At 39.7% G+C, this 20,139-nt stretch overlaps 1 protein-coding gene and 1 long non-coding RNA gene across 2 annotated transcripts; one reads left to right on the plus strand and one right to left on the minus strand.

Annotated features, from left to right (window-relative positions):
* Positions 1–219: 219 nt before the first annotated feature.
* Positions 220–1,039, minus strand: LOC140856902 (uncharacterized). Its single transcript, XR_012140464.1, has 3 exons — positions 920–1,039; positions 658–759; positions 220–562 (listed from the first exon to the last, which is right to left on the minus strand). It is a non-coding gene; the product is annotated as an uncharacterized lncRNA (long non-coding RNA).
* A 15,329-nt stretch (positions 1,040–16,368) lies between these two features.
* LOC105035843 (uncharacterized) lies at positions 16,369–19,715 on the plus strand. Its single transcript, XM_010911554.4, has 4 exons — positions 16,369–16,747; positions 16,843–16,931; positions 17,020–18,222; positions 18,390–19,715. The coding sequence occupies exons 1-4, from the start codon at positions 16,582–16,584 to the stop codon at positions 19,077–19,079; spliced, it is 2,148 nt and encodes a 715-aa protein (XP_010909856.2). The 5' UTR covers positions 16,369–16,581; the 3' UTR covers positions 19,080–19,715.
* Positions 19,716–20,139: the final 424 nt, after the last annotated feature.

The raw sequence follows: 20,139 nt of genomic DNA on the forward strand, positions 1-20,139 counted from the left end.
AATACAATAAAAATAAAATAATGTCAATCCGCAGACGGATGGTCGTTGTTGTCTCCACGTGACGTGCCGCTGTCTCGACGGATACCTGATGTGCCAGGAGCCTACAAGAAACATATCGAAAGCATGATTTGCATATCTATAAATAAAAATATATAAATTATTAAATTAATATAAAAATATATATTTAATAATATGTGTTTACCTGAGATGGATCATACATCTCTAATAAAGATGTAAGCCGATCAATCTGTCCCCTCATGGCCTGCATCTCGGCACGGCTCTGTCGCATCTCCTCCATCTCAGCGGCACGACTCTGTCTAATCTCCTGTATCTCCGCCTCGAGTCTGCGAACGCGTGAATCCTGAGCATCTGCTGCAGCATGCTGCGTATATCTACTAACCTCAGATAACTGAGTGGGGGTGACTCCTACTCCATAACCCCTCACTCGGCCATAGCGCTCTGGTCTCATCAACTCTGTGAACACCTCGACCTCGATACGGCTCTGCTGCGTAGATGCTGCGGACTCGTCGTCACGCTTCGCAATGAGAGATGTAGCCCTCTCCTGTATTTATTTTGAAAACAAGAGTTATACACATTAATAGCTAACAAAATTAAATTAAAATCATTGCAAAAAATAGAATATTAATAATGCCGTACATATAAATCTCTCGACTCATCTCGAACAAAAGTACCATCCTGATGAGTATGAGTCATCCGGTAAAACTCCACTTTACCGGGTTCCCTCCCATGCTCATCCACCTACACAAATAATTTTAATTTTAAGCAAACAGTTATAATAATTTAAAAAAATATATGAGTATCATGATACAGACATGGTCCACGATACATAATGATATTAGTTATATAAATATTTCAACATAAAAATTAAAAGTTAATTATGAAAGTTTAAGGAACATACAAACTCCTGTCAGAGTCGTGCATAACTCTTCGACCCCGATGTATGAGGAACAGACTGAGCTGCTCGTGCAGCTCTACCAATAGCAGAATAAGTCTGTAAAATAAAGTAAAGAACTTGTTATATGTATAATATATAATAAAAATTAATATTTTTATAAAATATTTAGAAAAAAAAGATAATGAGCAGATAATATATCTGTGCCCTCTCGGAGAACCAATAATGAACCAACTCCATCCACTGATGAGGGGGTACATCAGGAGGACAATTCCTAGCAACCTCCTCCTCTGTCATACCCTGTCTCATATAGTCCCTCTTCAATTATGCTCTATATTCTTTTCATTTGCGGTTGAGAGACTTCATTACAAAATCATGAGTGGATGGAGAGAGAACAAACTTGCTCTATAAAAAAAAAAGTTAAATGAAATAAATTATATAAGTGATTAACAATTAATATACAGTATGAACATCAATTCATTACCTCTATAACTCGGAGGAGCTCAACTTTGTACGTTGGAAGCATGTCATTCCATTTTGCATAGCCCAACGGACATAGCTGAGGCCTCCGAGCAACAGTCCCCAAAAATGAAGTCAATAAGCAGGCAGCTTTCTTAATTGGCTGACCTAGCTGATTGCACTCCATAACAATTCTCTCGCCCTCACGCATCTACCACACATCTCGTACTACTGTGGGTCCGCGTCTGGAGCGTACTCTCCCGGATCCATCTGTAAAAAATACATAAAAGCAACTATATCATAAATATACATAAAATGAAATAAAAATAAAATTACATAAAAGATAATATATACCCTGCACGTGTATCTCATCATTTGGCTGATGAACAGGAGGATCGTGCTGTGTTGATGATGAAGGACAGGGCTCAGAATGCTGTGCAGCTGAACTGGCCTCAGGCTGCTGTGCTGAAGAAGACGTATCGGACTCTGTCTGTGAAAACTGAAACTGCACACCAGCATATCGTCTCCTGCGACGCATGATGTCACCTAGCATTTATATAAATAAAAGGTAGAATCAGTTAATATATAGAGTAAAATAACATAATAATTAATGCAAAATATATATATCATAAATAATTATTACCAGTAACAATCAAGCAGTAGTGTTTCCTTCAAATTCTGTTCTAACCAACGTCGTCGTAGCATTTAAATCATCAGCTGGCACAAACTTGTAGGGTATACATTGTGTATAAGTATCATCGTCATCATCCTCCATTTGGTTTTCCATATCATATAAGTCTCTAGGTTTTGTTTTGATGACAGTAAATCAATCTTTATCTTTTACGTCTTGTACATAAAATACTTGACGAGCTTGAGATGAAAAAATGAATGGATCATCCTTCAATAACATACCAGTGTGTATCAATCTTGAAAAATTTACAAGTGTAAATCTATTTGCATCTTGTTTCAAACCCCTTGGTGAGTTTATGTCTATCCAATCACATCTAAACAATACTACTTTAAATTTTTCATAATAATCTAACTCATAGATATCTTTAAATACACCATAATAGGATTTTTCATCCGCTTCCACCATAACACCGCTATTCTGTATTTTTCTAAATTTCTCCCATTCTCTAGTATGAAATTTAAAGCCATTAATTATGAAACCGTTATATCTATTCACAATCTTGTTAGGTCCTCGAGCAAGAGCTATTAGTTCATCTGAATTATTTGTCTCCATCATCTTTGATACCTAAAAAAAATGATATGACGAAGTGCTGTTGAGTTATCTGATATTAAATATGTATCAAAAATTAATGTATCCCATAATTAAATATAAATCACACCTGATTCGAAAGTCACATAGGGAATAACTCGACCAACCATCGCTGTTCAATCCTTGCATTAGGACGAATGTTATGATTGGCTCGTCTCTGATAAATTAAAAATTTACTACATAAAATATAAATATATCATTTAGAATATTATATCTAATATAAAATTTAAATCTTGATGTCATGCCTTAAATATACTAACCTGCGATGGTCAGATATTATGTCACTATGAAGTAACACATAACGATGTGCTTGTACTAAGGATTTTTGATCAAGTACAATACTTTCAGCTCTTCTCAAGAATTTTCTAGCAGTTAAGAACTTATACAGTTCTGCATCCTCTACAAAGTCATTATGCCGTTGAGGTCGACTAAAAATAGTCTCTACACCTTGAAGATATCTTGAACAAAATATCAAATATTCATCCGCAATATATGTTTCAACAATCGAGCCTTCGGGATAGGCTCTATTTCGCACATAATCTTTAAGACACACAAGATACCTTCAAGAATTAAATATTTATTAAAATATCAGTATGCTATTGTTTCTAATAAAATTATCAAAAGATTTAAGGTTTGCAATAATACCTCTCAATAGGATACATCCATCTATAATGTATCGGTCCACCAACTTTAACTTCTGAAGCTAGGTGAATGAGTAGATGTACCATAATAGTAAAAAATCCAAGAGAAAAAATCTTTTTCATCTGGCAAAGTGTAATTACAATATCGGATTCTAACTGATCAAGTTCTCGAGGATCAATAACTTTGGAAATAATGCCTTAAAGAATGACGATAATCGAAGTACAATTGTAACAACTTGTTTCGACAATGACGATCTTAAAGCTATTGGAAAAATATCTTGCATCAATATGTGACCATCATGATTTTTAAGATTTGAAAGTTTTCGATCCTTTAGATGCACACATCGTGAACTATTTGATGCATATCCATCAGGTACCTTGATACTTTTCAAAACTCCCAAAAAATTATCCTTTTCTCGAGCAGACATTGTGTAACATGCAGGAGGCACATAAATTCTATCATTAGCAAGCATTTTAGGATGAAGTTTCCGTCGGATACCTATTTCTTTTAAATCAAGACGTGCCTTCATGTTATCTTTGGTCTTTCCATCAAGGTTTAAAAATATTCCAAGTAAATTATCGCAAACATTCTTCTCTATATGCATGACATCAAGATTGTGCCGAATAAGATTATGTTTCCAATAAGGTAAGTCAAAAAAGATATTTCATTTTTTCCATAAATATTTACTGGGCTGTTGTGTAGATGCTATCTGTGTGTCTTCCTCATTTTCATCCTCGAAATAATTATCTGGATCTTGAAACACCTCTGCATCTATAGTACTGATACTGACTTCCTCTGGTAACCCTTCGTGCACTGAGCTTTCAACATCATCCTTTCCTCTTTTTTTAGAGGACTTTGAGTGCTTACTATAGCTGTAATTGATGCCATCCATTTGTCTATGAACATCAGTTCCAGAAGGTGGAATAGGAGCACATCCCAATTCTATAGTACCATCAAACAAATCTTTCTGAAATTGAAACGGATGATTTGCTTCCAACCATCGATGATGTCCCATGTAACAAAATTTACCTCTATGTTTTAACCAAATTGAATGTGTTGAATCTCCACAACAAGGACATGCAATCCGTCCCTTTATACTCCAGCCAAATAAATTGGCATATGCTGAAAAATCATTAATAGTCCATAACAAAGCTGTCCGTAGTTTAAATGTTTGATCGTTGGAAGCATCAAATGCATCAACACCCTCCCACAACTGTTTCAATTCCTCTATTAAAGGCTGTAGAAAAATATCAGTATCATTGCCTGGACCCTTATCTCCTGGAATAATCATTAACAAGATAAGTGATGATTGTTTCATGCACATCCATGGTGGCAAATTGTAAGGTATCAAAATGACTGGCCAAGTGCTGTAGGTAGAACTCAGGGTCCGAAATGGATTGAAGCCATCAGAAGCTAAGCCAAACCTAACACTGCGAACATCAGAGGCAAAATCAGGATGCCTATCATCAAATGCTTTCCATTGAAGACTATCTGCTGGATGTCTCAACATTCCATCTTTTGTACGTCCTTCATCATGCCATCTCATTGGTGAAGCTGTTTTTGATGATGCATAAATCTTTTCAATCTAGGTATAAGAGGAAAGTAACGCAATACCTTGACCGATTTCTTTTTACTCCGCATTGCATCCAATTCATTCAGTACATCGTCTCGATCTTCTTTTTGTGTTATCCATCTTGAAGATCCACATACATTGCATGACTCTTGATTAGCATTTTCACCCCGATATAACATACGATCTTTCGGACAACTATGAATCTTTTCGTATCCAAGATCCAATTCCTTTACTACTTTCTTGGCTTCATAATACGATGATGGTAAACGAGTGCTTTCTGGAAATGCATCCTTTAATAACTTGAGCAGCATGGTAAAACTCTTTCCAGACCATCCATTCAAATATTTTATATGAAATAAATGTACAAGAAAAAAAATCTTAAAAAATTTCGTACAACCCGGATATAATTCTTCATCTGCATCTTTCATTAAGGTGTGATAACGAGCTGTCTCATCATTAGATGTATGCATAGGCTCCTCAACATGCATACGTTCCGTATGCGTACATTCATCAAACATCCCAACTGTTTTTTGTATACTACTGGATTCTCCTAAATTTTGAACACCAAATCCAAAAGCATCTGTGATCAAACCCCTTATATCATCATCTCTTGCAGAATTATCTTGTAGGCTAGTGGATCCAAAATGAGTCAGGGGTTGGTTACATGATGATGGCAACATAGATTCTTCATGAAAAATTCAGTCGGTATAACCTCTTAAAAAACCATTACATACCAAATGTTCTTCAACAATTTGTGGATCTAAAAAAGAACTATTTACACTTTTCCGACATGGACATAAAATCTTTCCATTCAAACTACTTTTCTCCATACCAAATTTAATGAAGTCATGAACTCCATCTAAATATTCTTTACTATTCCTTGATTTATTTATCCAACTTTTGTCCATTGTAGGATAAAAATGACCGAACTTACAATTTATCTAAAAATAAAAAAAAATATACAATCTATATTAATGCAATGAGTAAAAAATATCAGTCATTTCATAAAATTCAAAAAAATAATAGCTAGATAAAGTTTACATAGTAAATGCTTGCTATCATCAACTAATAGGTAAAGAAGGTCCTATCCCATTCAGAAAATGCATTAATTCTATAGGTCAATTACAGAAATCAAATGATATGCAACAAGAGCCAAAAAAAATTTCGGCAGTATTTTCCCTTAGTTCTCCCGTATAGGGAGAATAAAAGAAAAATACCATCCGAAATTTTTTTCGAACCCTCAGCATACCATTTGATTATGGTAATGACCTATAGAATTACTCACATTTTTCAAACTGTCCATACTGGACAATCAATTGATCAATGTACATAATTCTTTTACCCGTACAAAAATAAATAAATGTACGGATACAATAGAATATGTATATTAATCAAAAGATGGGTCTATGTTTCTATGCAATACAATTTTTTTTAAAATTAATTCATAATTAACTTGATTTAATACCTGATATTAACTTGGGGAGTAATGGACAAAGAAACTTGGCCCAGCTTAATCCAGATGCTTAGTCTTCATCAGCCACGAAGATAAGGATAACGTAGGCCACACGATATCAGGGTCCAGCCACATAACGAGCGCCACATGTCAGATAAGCAATCAATCAGGATTCATGAAACTATGAAATTATCCATTCATCAACCATGTATCACAACCTTAATTAATTGTACTATATATTTTCGGGTGAACCTCATAGAGAGATACTAAGAGGGTGTGGTTGTAAATTGATCTAGCTCTATATCATTTATTTTATGCTATACATATTTACCATATTTGATAATTTAGGAGAGGTATGGATAAGGATGATCATGACTTATACGTTCGCTCCACAAGTACATATGAACCAACCATCATTCGATATTAGATTTTTTATTTGTTTGTCATTATCTTTAAAAAATCTCAATATTATTCTGGTTATGTGCTATCATGTGCTGGTTTTCTGTTCTTTTTCACCCCTCTTTTTAGATCATGAAAAACTTATTACACCAACCAGATAGTGACCTACTCAGTGTTTTATGTAGTTAAGCCAATTTTTATAATTAATTTTTCAAATCATGTCGAAACAATCTTTAAAGTAACTGTTGCATTGATCTTTAAAGAATCTTTAAAGAAATTGAAAACATAGAATGTTAAGAAAAGTTTGGTACATTGATCTTTAAAGTAAGATCACAAAACTAACACTACAAAACAAAGGTTAGGGAGGTCTGGTGCGTTTATCATAACACAATGCATGCTCAGCACACACCAATATAGAAAGGTACACAATATTGTTACAAGCTACACCAGAATGCCAAAAATGCTACTGAAAATGTTTTTTTTTTCTTTGTGCACAGGCCACTTTTAATTGCTTCCTAGAAGGAAATACACAGGATCTGACTAACCAGGCATGATTCTTAAAGCATCTAATTAATTTAATACATTAAACCATGCTAAGAACATGTGTTCAATACTTATAAATGGGGCATGCACATGCAGAATACACTACACAACAAAGCCTCCGATACAGATTAATATATTAGCAATGCATTGGAAATACTGCAGCAGGCTCTTCTCTTACTAAAAGCTACCTTCGCTAGTAAATCTACATAGCGAGAGTTGATGTCAAGAGGACTCTATAGACAATTGTAAGAACTCAATAATCCTACTTTGATGCACAGAGCCAATCCATATGTATGGGAGGAATAGCTGATAAGGTAAAGGAGGGAGATTGCATACACTTGTCACAAATAGGCCTAAATATGCATGATGGATGTCATTATCCATTAACTGATCTTTTAATAAACCATAAATTTATTAAATAGTGTATCCAAGGTTTTGTAAGTTAACATGATTGAATCAGTGTTGCAGCTTTTTGATGATACTGGAAAACCATTATGGCTTGGAGATATAAAATAGTGCAAGCATCAAATACAATGATTATTTTTCTTTTATTTGGTTAGAAGGGAGGCAGGTCTCAATTGAGCAAAAACAAGGGAATACAAAGGAGTTGGGAGACAACCAAGACTAAAACTAAATTAGATTAAGAGGCTAGCTAGTCCGCAAATAGTGAGTTTCACATAGGAAATATTTGACATGCTCCACTACACTGAGGATCTTGTATACTTGGCACGAGAGAAATTGATGGTAGATATGCTAGGAAATTCTGGGCACCAATGTTTTTTTTTTTTTGGTAAAAGGAAGAACTTTATTTCAGCATAAACAAAAAGGTTATACAGAAGACAAATCTGAAGTCCTCAAACAGAGAGTGAGGATGAGTTGAACCAAAACCAACACTAATGACAGAAAGGCAAAAGCATGTACAAGCGAACCAAAACTCCCTGCCACAACTGAACCAAACCTATACAACAGCATAAAGAAGAAGTACAAAGCATGTATATTGAAACATAACAAAGACACTATACATATGAGCCAGCAAAATGCCTTGTAATCTGTATAGATGCAGTGCAGACTTTGAGAACCCATTGGCAGAGAACAGCAGACATAAAGCTTGAAGTAATGTGTATGTAATAAGCACTGTAAGTATGGACGAAGAGAACCACCGTAAACTTTGAAGAAAAATTGTAAACTTCGAAATACTGTTAAGGTAATGAGCAGTCAATATTTGCAGAAGTGAGGGCCGTAGCTGATATAAGCCTGTATATGTACTAAGTAGTGCTGTTTAAGCGTTTGGAAATTTAGAGGAGACATTAAAATGAGTAACTTTTTTCCACAGTAACCGGACCGGTCAATTGTGATTGTAGCATGGCCTCACCGGCCACTCTCATCCATGAGCTCAAGTTGATTGCTTTTAGTCTCCAACAGTCCTTCCTTAGCTCTAAATGTTATTTAGCAAGACAATTAGCTAGTGCTTTTCCTTCCCTGTAGATACGGAAAATTAGCGATTCAACTAGATTGATTTTAAGATATCTTAAACCAAAAATTGCTATTTTGATCTCTCTTCACATGCTTCCAGAATCAGCTAATGACTTCAGCAGCATCCTCTTAAGATGTATTTTCTAAGATTTGAAGGAACCCTCTCATTGAAATATTGCCTTTTGTCATAATTTTGCAAACTTCATTTGCTTGGAATATTATTCCCTTGCCCTGGATGGAGTCTTACCAGAGGCTATTCCCTTGGTTCAAACCTAGAAAATTTGGAGTGAGGGTGGTGCAATGGGACGGATTATTACCTATCTGAATGGGCCCAGAGTTTCGATCTCTTTTCATTTTTTTCAAGTTCCAGCCTTGCCAGATATCAGGCTTAGAGAAATTCCTTGTGCACCGTGGGCAACGTAGAACAAACACATCGCCCATAGTGATTGGCTCACGTAGAGCCGAGGTGTGATGCACGAGAATTTTTTTTTCTTCTTCGGATCCCATGTGTAAACAACCATTAAGGATCGAGAGGTTTGGAGGATTACAGCGGAGCGGTGGCGGCAGCGGCTGTGCTAACGGACGGGAAGGGGCTGGGGGCGGAGATGATGGGGGAAAAAGGATGGCAGAGCGGTGTGAGTCCATGATTCTAAAAGCTCCTAAGAAGAAGAGAAGAGGAGGAAGAGATCTCACCTGACCACGGGAGCGAGGGATTGGAGGAGGGAGACAAGGGCGAAAAGGCGGCTTGGGAGCGCACAGGAAGATTGGAGCGGTAGGGCTGCTCTGAACCAGTGAACCGGGCACTGAATCTGGAAGCCCGTTCAATCGCCGGGAGGGAGGAGGGGAGGAGGGCCGGTGCGGCGTGGACGGTGGGTGCGCTGCCGGTGGCGGAGATGGGGTCGGCGGAGGAATGGGTGGAAAGGGGCAGCGGTAGATAGATTAGGGCACGGGATCGAGATTGGGGGTATTAAACGAACCTAACGACGCTTTTTAGCGTCGTTAAATAATGACATAAAAAAGCGTCGGTATTTTCTTTATTTAACGACGCTTTTGCTAAAAGCGTCGGCGTTGACAATGCTCAAATTTTACGATATTTTTAAGCGTTGTTAATAAACGACGTTTTTTAAAAGCGTCGGCAGGTCAGCGCAACCTGCCGACGCTTTCCAAAAGCGTCGGCAAAAAAAGGTCGCTAATATATAGTTTTCTTATAGTGATTGTATGAAATGATAAACATGAATCTTATTTGTCAACTAGTTTGATAACCTTATTGGTCATGAAAAATTATCTTATCTAATTGATGTGGCCATACCTAATTAATTTCCTTGATTTTCAACTTTTGCTACATCCTATCTTATGCTTTTGTCACATGTTAAACCCTCTTTTATATATATACATATATATAAGCCAAGTAAACCATCTTTTATTTTCGATAGAATTTCAAGTGATGGTTGTTTTAAGAAACCATATAGGAGCCTTTATTTATTTATACATCAGAATGGATCCTTCACATTTTCATCAAATTATTTCTTTTTTATCTCTCTTTTTCCTCCACTTTTATCTTTTTGACAAGCTAATGGTGTCCATCACTACACTACGAAGAATTATCTTTATTGTTGCCAACGTCTCCTCCTTCCCAACCTTCTAATTTTTCCTTCACTTTTATCTTAATAATATTATTGCAAGTGGATAGTGCCTTCATTACAAGGGTTGTCCCTATCGTGCTAATACCTCCCTCCTCCCCTCTCTTATCTTCTCCTTTTTTTCCTCCATTACTATTTACCACCGGCAAAATGATGATGCCACATCATGGGAGTTATCCCCTTAATTATTGCTACCGCTTTATAATAAAGCATAAATTTATCTACATCAATTTACAAATATATGCAACAAGGATTTAATACGTTATAAGAACATAAAATAAGATATAAAACATAATTTTGATTTTAAACTTGATTATTTACATATATTTGTTCATCTGGGGATAAAGCTTCATGCAATGATAAATTAAATTGCTGCATTATGACTTGAGTTGGAATATGGTAACAGTCTTTTTGCTCATAGAAGGATAAGATCATGTATATCTGATCTTTCCCAAACTTTACAGTGATGGAAGTTTCATCCACTGAACTGATTTTGTTCTTTTTATTTATTTATTTCACAGGGGATCCCTATGTTCATGGCAACAACATTATCCAGTCCAATTGGATACTTGGTAAAAGCAGTTGGATTTCCAAAATAATGAATAAGCCGTGAAGCTGCGCTGGCACTGAAGCCGCGTGTTTTCACTGCCACCAGACGTACAAAGCCAAGCGTTCGCGGACGCTTCTGGCGCGAGGCAGCGTGACTAGGATCGGACAAGGATGGGACTTGAGAGAGGCGCTCGTGCTTCTAACTTGGTTTCCGTCCCAACCGACCTCACGCCGTGTGAGGATCCACTACAGAGCCCACGCTAGCCTATCATCTCAGACTGCCAAAATTTAAACATTTAATCGACAGCATGGCTACTTGCTAGCGAATAGGTGATCATGTCCTTGCCGAGTCCATGTGCTCTGTCCTAACTTGATTCAACTTGCCACTGGTTGGTAGCTGATTTGAACCCAGTCAAACTGGCTCATCAAAACATGACCCACGGTCCTTTCTAAGTTCCTAAAGTTCTGCGCATTTCAATTAATAACTTGGCAGACAGCTAAAACCTCCGATCAATTATGATGATTACCATAATATGATGACGGTCCGATAGATATGCCCTTACCATCCGGTGGTTTAGACATCTCTCCTTCAAAGAGGTAACGAGAATCGTCTGAAGGTAGGGAGAAATTTGATCGAAGATTATTCATAAATCTATAATAAATTCTTCTTGGATCGATCCTTGAGTAGTTAATGGGATGGACTGTAAATTTGTCGATGATATGTCTACCAAATAATTGATTAATTTCAATTAACAGAATGACGGTCTTGCTTAAAGCAAGATAAGCAAATTGATACGGCCTTATCTAATACACAAGTTACACAACAAAGTGATCCAATGGCATGGCTAAAAAAAAATGCGCACAACTTCAAACCAATCACTTGGAAAAAATCTAGGGAAGCTTGCGGTAGACTAGAGTCCCATCCAATAGTCCAAAAACATAGCCGTCCGATCCCTCCTTCAGAGCGAGTAATCATAGGGGAAGGCGATTTTACTTGGAGTCACGTGATCCCCGTTCTCTTCTACATAAAGGATCACAGGTTTTTAATAATTGCCACCCCGGATAAAACCTTCAGAATCTCCTTCAGTACCTCTTTACTTTGCCGACACTGGAGCTGGTTGGTAGCTGTTATTGTGGTCCCTCGCTTGTTTTTAATCCTCCTGTTCCACTTGCCCTCTGCTGCTGTGCAAGAAAACAGTCTCATAAAGAACGGTGCAGGTTTCGTTTGCTATTCTCGGTTGGCAACAGGAAGTCATGGTTTAATGGCACTTATCTTCTTGTAATTTTGTAGATTGTAACAAGTGTATAGATGTAATGGTCGTTGTTTAGCTGTTGTTTTGTTATAACAAGTTTTATATGACAAAGATAAAGATTCTATTAAAGATATGGTATTTTCATTGTTAAATCTTAATTAGTTCACAATGCCATTTTTTTTGTCTTTTTGATCCCAATCTCAGTGTCTGCTTTGCGACTGAGTTGAATAATGTTGTTATCTTACTAATCTTCTAATTATAATGGCTAATAACGGTGCCCGTTATAACAGTCAACACATCATTGTCAAAAGTATGGTCAACGTTCCGACTGGCCAGATGGTGCTCATTATTTCTGTTCGAATGATACGCAAGGGTTCAAATAATGTTGCTCTGCTACTAGGAAACATTATCCATGTCGAAAAATTTGCGAATTGTTCAACGGATCAGGACCGTCCATCTGATCATCTGATGGCACAAATTTGATTTAGTGCAATAATAGCTGTACACCTGGAGAAAGTATTTGTGGCCCCATCTTAATTGATTTCTACCTATGATGCCCGTGACATGCATCCACAAGGACAGGAGACGACTGTTGGGAGAAAATGATACATGTTTGAACTTGAAGGGTCACATGGAGTCGAGCAGGAGTTGCGCGTGAGTCTTTATACGCATACAGAAGATGATGTTGTCCGTTAATGCATGTATGTATATGGGGGTGCAAAGGGCTATGAATGCTAAAATCTGAGAGGGCTATGAATGGTTGTACCTTGCTTCATCTGGATCCTATTGATACATAGGGTGTGATTCCCTGAAAAATATCCACACTGTGGCATGATTTATACTTGAATATATCATCATTAAAAACTTTAAAAAAAATTGAAACAACAGAAAAAAATTAAGCTCTTCAACTAGTTAAGCTACAATGATAAAATCTTGACTGCAAAAAATCGGAGACAAAGGAAGCAGGATGTGCCTGTATCATGTCCAAACTGCAGTGAAACAACAGAAACAACTCATCACTTATCCATTCATAATCCAATTGTTTGGTAGCAGCACTTGAACTCTCTCTCTCTTCCAGCTCTATGCCTCCACCACAAACAATAGTGTAACTCTTGGACTCCTGGAGATGGAGGATCAAAAAAAAAAAAATAGAGAAAAAGGATGATTTGTGACTGTTGGTTTTTGGTGGTATCTAGGTGCCTATGGAATGAAAGAAACAATAGAATTTTCGAATACCAAGCTACATTGCCTCGAACAATTTCACAAAAAGCAGCACATCTACTTAGGGAGTGGACTACCTTCCATTAAGGAGAGCAAAGCCAATGATGATCGAATATTAATTGTGCTGCCTTTCTGCCTCAAGAAGTCACATGCAGGGCACCACAGCAGGCGTGATGGTAGGCACGGATATCACAAGGAATACCGATTAAAAAGGTTGGCATAAGATTCCAGAGATTCCTGATCATCGAAAAGCAGCAACTGTTCAACTTGACGATCTTTGGAAATCATTGTAAGCGGACTGCGTCTGCTCATGTGGTTGTATGGTCCTTTTCACTCCTCTCACCATTCCCCCTCCTCTCACTTCTCTGCTCCTCACATCCTACCTTGGGTATTAGTATTCTCTGGCAACTTAAACCTGTTGTATATACTTGTATTAATAAAAAATAATGAGATCCCCATAGAATCACTCTAGAAGAAATAGCTTTCTGATTATGGTTTAGGCTGGATCCTTTCAATTTAGTTGCAAGGCTAATTTGCACAAGATTTTGCCGCGAAGGTCCGAGCTCTTTGCGATCGAAATTCTAAGAACCTTCAAGTCATGGCTAGCCCTCCTATGCAATTGAGACCTCTATATTCCAATGGATCTGATGCATAATGTTCTTGTCGATGATTTACCACCCAAGTAATACAAGTATGGCGTGTCTATGCACAAATCCATGTGCTGCATCGATCATAAATTGCGCATTATAGGTTACAGAGACACTGATGCAATATGCAGGCCTTGGTGTACATGGACTCATTTTGTGCGCATAACATTATATCACCACTTGAGTATAGAGATTCTATGCACTTTTATGCTACATATCCAATGGCAGATTTACAGCATTGATGGCACTCTGTTAGTTAATTTATGAGACAATTGATGCAGCATATCATTCCAATAACATGATATGAATTATATTTACAAATGAATTTTATCCCTTGAAGTACTTTTGAGCTAGCCAATGTCATTGAGGTGGCAATAAGTTAGGTTGAGATGGGTATCGATCTGTCAGGTTGGATACAAGTCAACTTGGACCCAACCCATTTATGTTTTTTAAAACATAGCTGACAAATTTATTAAACCAGCCAAAAATCTAAAATCAAATATGATCTCTTTATTAAACAGGTAATCCCACTCGGTCCCCCATCCTCTACCATATAGCTTATTTAATAAACAGAGATCACATTAAATGGATTATATATGTTTCGAATGGCGTTAACCAATCTTTAATGAATCAGGTTGTAATCATGTCTATCCAATCCCATTATTAAAAATATTGAAGCAGGAGAGATAGATAAGGAATCTAAATCTAAACGCAATCCATTTAATAATTAAGCCGTGCCGGTTTATTTACAACTTAGACTTCTATATACAAAACCTCAGCACCTAGCTAGTTATGGGTCATGAAGTCATCTATTGCCACGTCTAATATTATTTTAGTAAAAAATTATACAGCACCATTTCTCCATTAAAATGGAAAAAAACATTTGAGGAGAATGCCATTATTGCAACTCCAACCTGCATCACACAGCATGAGTTGCACCAGCTAATCCCGTCGTGCCACATAGCATGCATGGAGCTGTTTTTGGGCCCATGGTTGGACGCCACAGCATTACCCTGATCAAAATTGTTTTCGAAAAATGGACCACCAATCTGTACAGAAGTTTCACACGTGAAGGCCGATACTTTATCAGGCAACCTAATCAGAGGGCCAACAGGAGAGCAACACTAGTACAGCAGCTGTGTAACTCTCTTGCACGAGATCCTTGTTTCGTTTCAGCATTTTTCCCTTCCTTTTATCATACACGTACGGCCTGTCCGTCAAAAATGATCGCGCCCATGCTAATTAATTACAAAGTCCCGTTTTATCAAAAAATCCGCAGGATCACCGAAGTTCCCAACGCAACGCTGAGCCGACCAAAACTCCAACGACGGACAAAAATTAAACAGACGATGGAGCTCTTTCAGGAAAAGAAGAGAAGAAAATAGCCGGTAGCCGGCGAGTTCTGTGGGGGACGCCGCTCTGCCTTTCTCAGAGCGTTTGAGCTCCCTAATTTTGTAGATCAGATGAACACGAACGTGGTAACGCAGTGTGGCCCCTCTATACTGGCCAGGTGAAGACAGAAAGTTCCCTCCCTCTTCGCCTTGCATGCCCTACTTGAAGCCCCTACCACGAGGGTTCGCACGGACCAATTCCCAATCCCATCACACGCTCCTCGCTTGGTGGTAGTGACAAGCTTATAATCCTGACTCAAAATGTTGTCCTTATTATTATCAAAAGCTCCAAACACAAGTTCTTTCCAAAAAAAAAAAAAAAGCTCAGAGCAAAACAAAAAGGTCACCTAGTTACCGGATCAGTCGTACAGCTTGTGGTCTGATGTGAAGTCGAGTTTTGAGTGGAAGCTCTCCCTCTCTCTCGCCATACCTAATTCCTTTATCCTCTATCTCGTCATCACGTTGGGACCATTGTCGGCCTCATAACTAACCGTCCACTCCTACCCTCCAAATCCTGTCACGAGCGTTACGGTGACATTGGCATCTGTACCAGTCCCACTAATTTGAGGAGTGAAAGAAAGGGAGTGCTAGAGAGAGAAAGAGAGGGGCACTCTTTCAAATTTGAAACAGTGGTAGACTAGATGGTGGACCCACCTATCCCCTATCACGGCTCTCCTGCCCCTACCGTGACCCCTCGTTGCACGTTTTGTTGAGAGTCACAGGCATTAGAAAACAAAGGAGAAGCGAGAGCTTGGGGAGAGGAGCTGGGGGGCTCGTGGTCATATCGTCACCTTCTGTACTATTCTCGGTTCCCCAGGCAGAACCAATGGGGCGGGAGGGTGGCGAAAGGATAGGGGAGGATGATAACAACTTTCCTCTGTACTGACTACTGAGCAATTCCATTTCAAATACCAACAAAATATTTTGCTTCAAATGCATCCGTTCCCCAACGGCTTTCATCAGCCGATCCGTTTTGCTCACTCTGCTCTTTAATTAGCCTGCACTCCGTCCACCTTCATCTCCTCCTGACTTCTAGAAGAGAGGCAGGCAGCTGGAGAGGAGTGTGTTGTTTTTTTTTTTTTTTAAGGTTTGTCACGCGTTTTGAGGGGTGGACTGGGGAGAGGGAGGAGAGAGAGAGAGAGAGAGATGGGGAGGGAATGGCATTGGAGCCGCTCTTTGGCTAAAGGGGAGAAGGAGAGCCCCGGATGCATGAGCGGCATGCTCCATTACTTCGACTTCCACCACCTTCTCTTTACCGCCACCAGTCGAACCGTGCCGCCTGAAGTCCACCACCCAACTTCTCAGCTCAAAGGTAGAAAAATAAAGAAAAGAAAACCAATCCTCTCTCTCTCGCACACATACAATCACGCTCTTGACACGCTTCGATTTTTTGTTGATGTAATTTAGGTGTCGAGGCGCCGAGGAATAGCCTGGAGCTGGACGATGGGAAAGCATCGTTTGGTTCGGTCATTTCACAGGAGTATGACGATGTCCCTGTAAGTAATTTGAGGGTATGTCTTCAAGTTTGCTTTCTATTAATGACTTCTCAACTTTTATCCTTTTTATTCTTTGCAACTTATTCAGGTTGGGATACAGGTAGTTCCAAAACCAGCTGCAGTGACCAAAAGCAAAAAGATGATAACGTTGTTTGAGGAGGAGAGAAGGAGCTCGCTGGCTGAGACGCCAAGGACACCAGGCGTCGTGGCCCGTCTTATGGGCTTAGAGGTGCTGCCGGACCAGCTCTCTTGTCCAACTACCCCATTCCTGAGGTCCCCTCCGTTAGTGGAATCTCAGGAGCAACACGGAAAGAAGAAAAAGAAAAAGAAGCTCAAAGGTGAATGCAGACGAGAATCGGTATCCCCTCGGCAACCCCTTCAAAGTATAAACTGCAATGTTGCAGGAAGATATGAAATGAGGTCCCGTTCGTTGCCGGACACGCCGAGAGTGTCATCAGCCAGGTCATGGGATTCAGATCCAAGGCTATCTTTGCAACTTAACAAGGAGAGCACAAACAAGGCCATGCAGGAGTTCAGCTACTTGTGCGAGGTGTCTGGGGACTACTCGCTCCCACCTTCGCGCTCGCCATCACCTTGTATGGCAAAGTCTAGGAAGAAAGATTTCGGAAGGCACCAAGATGAGAACAGGAGCCCAAGAAGCCACTACTATGGTCGCGAGATAGTGAAGCAAGTCAAGGAAAGCATCAGTAGCAGGAGAGGAGACAGCAGTGATGAAATTGCTGTCAGACCAAGAAGGACTAAATCAGCCGAGAAGAAAGCATCATGCTATGTTGATACATGGAGCCAGCGCAAGTCCCCGACAGAGAATCCATTACCATCATGTTCACCTCCTGGGATCAGGTTCTTGGAGCCCTCGAAAAGCAGACCGGTGGAAGATCACATTCCCAAATCCCAGCAAAAGCCAAAATTTGCTCGCCAGAGATCACCATCGCATTGTTTGTCATCATCTAATTCCCTTAGAAGCAAAGATAATGTGGTAGCAAATGCAGTTAAGATAGGTCCAAGCAAGTGCACGAAAGCAAGCTACGAGCGCTTCACCGAGAGGATCAAGAAGCAACATCCAGCCTCCGAGACAGCCAGACCGGATTCCTTATCATCTTCTTCGCAACCAGCTTCCATGCTCCAGGAGCACCTCTCTGAAAAGCAGCGCAGCTCTATCCCTTCATTTGTTAGAATCAAGAGGAAGGAAGCGTCTCCTTCATTGTCAAGGCCAGTACCAGAACAAATCCCGCAGCAATCTCCTTCCTGCTCGGTCCAAGAACAAAAACTGGTATATGACTATACTTACCTCTTTTCCGGAACTAACAATTACAAGGATTTGCATAATTACTATAATATTGCATGTATAAATAATTCAATTTTCACAAGATGTCATTTCTCTCCTGGTCAATGCGAGCATACGTTTTGCATTAAATGATGTTTTCTATCTTGCCACAGATGAATGTTGGAGTTGAAGGTGCTTTAATGCCATTGAAGACCCCAAGTTGTCCCCAACGCCGGGTACCAAAAGAGCAGAATCCCGAGTACAGATATGTGAGGTCCATACTAGAGCTAGCAGGGATTACGGGAGTAGCTATCCCTTCATTCAGATGGTACTCCTCTTCCCTCCCCATAGACCCCATCATTTTCCACCTGCTCGAGCTCGAGCTCGAGCTCCCCTTTTTCCCGACAGAAGAAGGCCAACAGCAGAGCAAAGTCGAGGGGGAAATGATCCTCCTCGGCCCTATGCGGCACAGATGGAACAGGAAGCTCCTGTTCCATCTGGTGGAGAATATCTTGGGAGATCTCCTCCGGTGGTCGCACCTCGCCACCCCCACCATTCATCAGAGTCATCTAATCAAGCATCATGTTATGGACCGCGGGAACAAAGCCGACGGCGGCGAGTTGTTGCTATGGGAGCTCTGGAGGCAGATCCAGAGCTTCCCGGCGGCCGAGTGCCAGGTGGTCGGTGACATCGACTCACTCGTGGCGGCGGACCTGCGGGAGGCCAAGATACGGCGGCTGGTGCTGCACCCCTCGGTGGTGGAGGAGATGGAGGACATCGCGTTGGAGGTCGAGCAGGAGATCTTTGACGACGTCCTCGTGCAGGCCGCGGCATCTCTCGCCCTCGTCTTCCGAGGGACCTGACGTCACCTTATTCCCAACGGAAACGGCGGGTGCTCAAATCATTGTGTTCTAGAAGAGAAATTATTGCATGGACCCGGTCCAAGTAATCTTTGGACGTTCTGAATGGGTCAGCTAAGCGAGAAATTATTCCATGGACAAGGTCCAAGTGGACGAGAGCAAATCTTAGAGCATATGCACGGTGGATAATTCGCAATCGGGAATTGGTGAAATAAACGGGGTAATGTGGCGTGTTATCTACCGTGGGATTTAGAAAGATTCATTTGGACATGATCCAGGTAATAATTAGACCTGCTGCCCCTCATCAACCTTAACTCCTTTTTCCCTCCTTCCCATCATCACGATGCATGAAAAAAGATGCTCGTGTAGTCTTAAAAAAAAAAAAGAGAAAATGCTGGCCACGTGTTGCGTTATGGCTATTCAAATGATCATGATGCCCTTACGTTGTATATGTATACATTTTTGTACGTTATTCTTCTCTCGTCTTGTTGTATAAAATGTAGGCATGCGAACACCTTATTCGCTTCCTCTTTTTAGTTTTAGGCTTTAATCTTTTTCTCTCCTCCCTACTTTGTATGATGTCTTTGCTGAGAAGACGATGCTGTGGGCATGTTAGCTTTTGTCGGGTAAGTTTTCTGTGCGTCGGGGTGGGAGAGGGGATGGGGTGTTTGAGGGGAATGTATATAGTCACTCTTCTCAGAGGATATGGTGCTAGCCAGAAGGAATATATGTTGCCTATTGTTATCTATACCGTCTGCAATGTTGTAACCGAGTGTTTGATGGTTTTCCTTTCGAGCTGCTCTGTTTCAATTTTTAAAGAGTTTCTTTTCAGATGTCGGTGGGCAGGTTGGGTGCATGATTCGATGAAAAATATGAAACCGCATGTAGTCAGAAATCGTGGTCCATTTGATGCCTTGCAGCCGTAGTGAACCATGTTTAGATAACTGGTACTTCTATATTAAATATATTGAGCTCTCCATGGATTCAAAGAGCCAAGTCTATGTCAACTTAGCCTTTCATTAGTGAAACAAAATTGAGACTTGAGAGAGCCAGTTATCAATAG

The sequence above is a fragment of the Elaeis guineensis genome, chromosome 4, assembly GCF_000442705.2.
Source record: "Elaeis guineensis isolate ETL-2024a chromosome 4, EG11, whole genome shotgun sequence".
In the NCBI taxonomy this organism is placed as follows: domain Eukaryota; kingdom Viridiplantae; phylum Streptophyta; class Magnoliopsida; order Arecales; family Arecaceae; genus Elaeis; species Elaeis guineensis.

Excerpts from the sequence above, each read along its gene's own strand:
- LOC105035843 (XM_010911554.4), top strand. The coding sequence starts at position 16,582 with ATGGGGAGGGAATGGCATTGGAGCCGCTCTTTGGCTAAAGGGGAGAAG. Across the intron at positions 16,748-16,842 it reads CCCAACTTCTCAGCTCAAAG|GTGTCGAGGCGCCGAGGAAT; the intron begins GTAGAAAAATAA and ends GATGTAATTTAG. Across the intron at positions 16,932-17,019 it reads AGGAGTATGACGATGTCCCT|GTTGGGATACAGGTAGTTCC; the intron begins GTAAGTAATTTG and ends CAACTTATTCAG.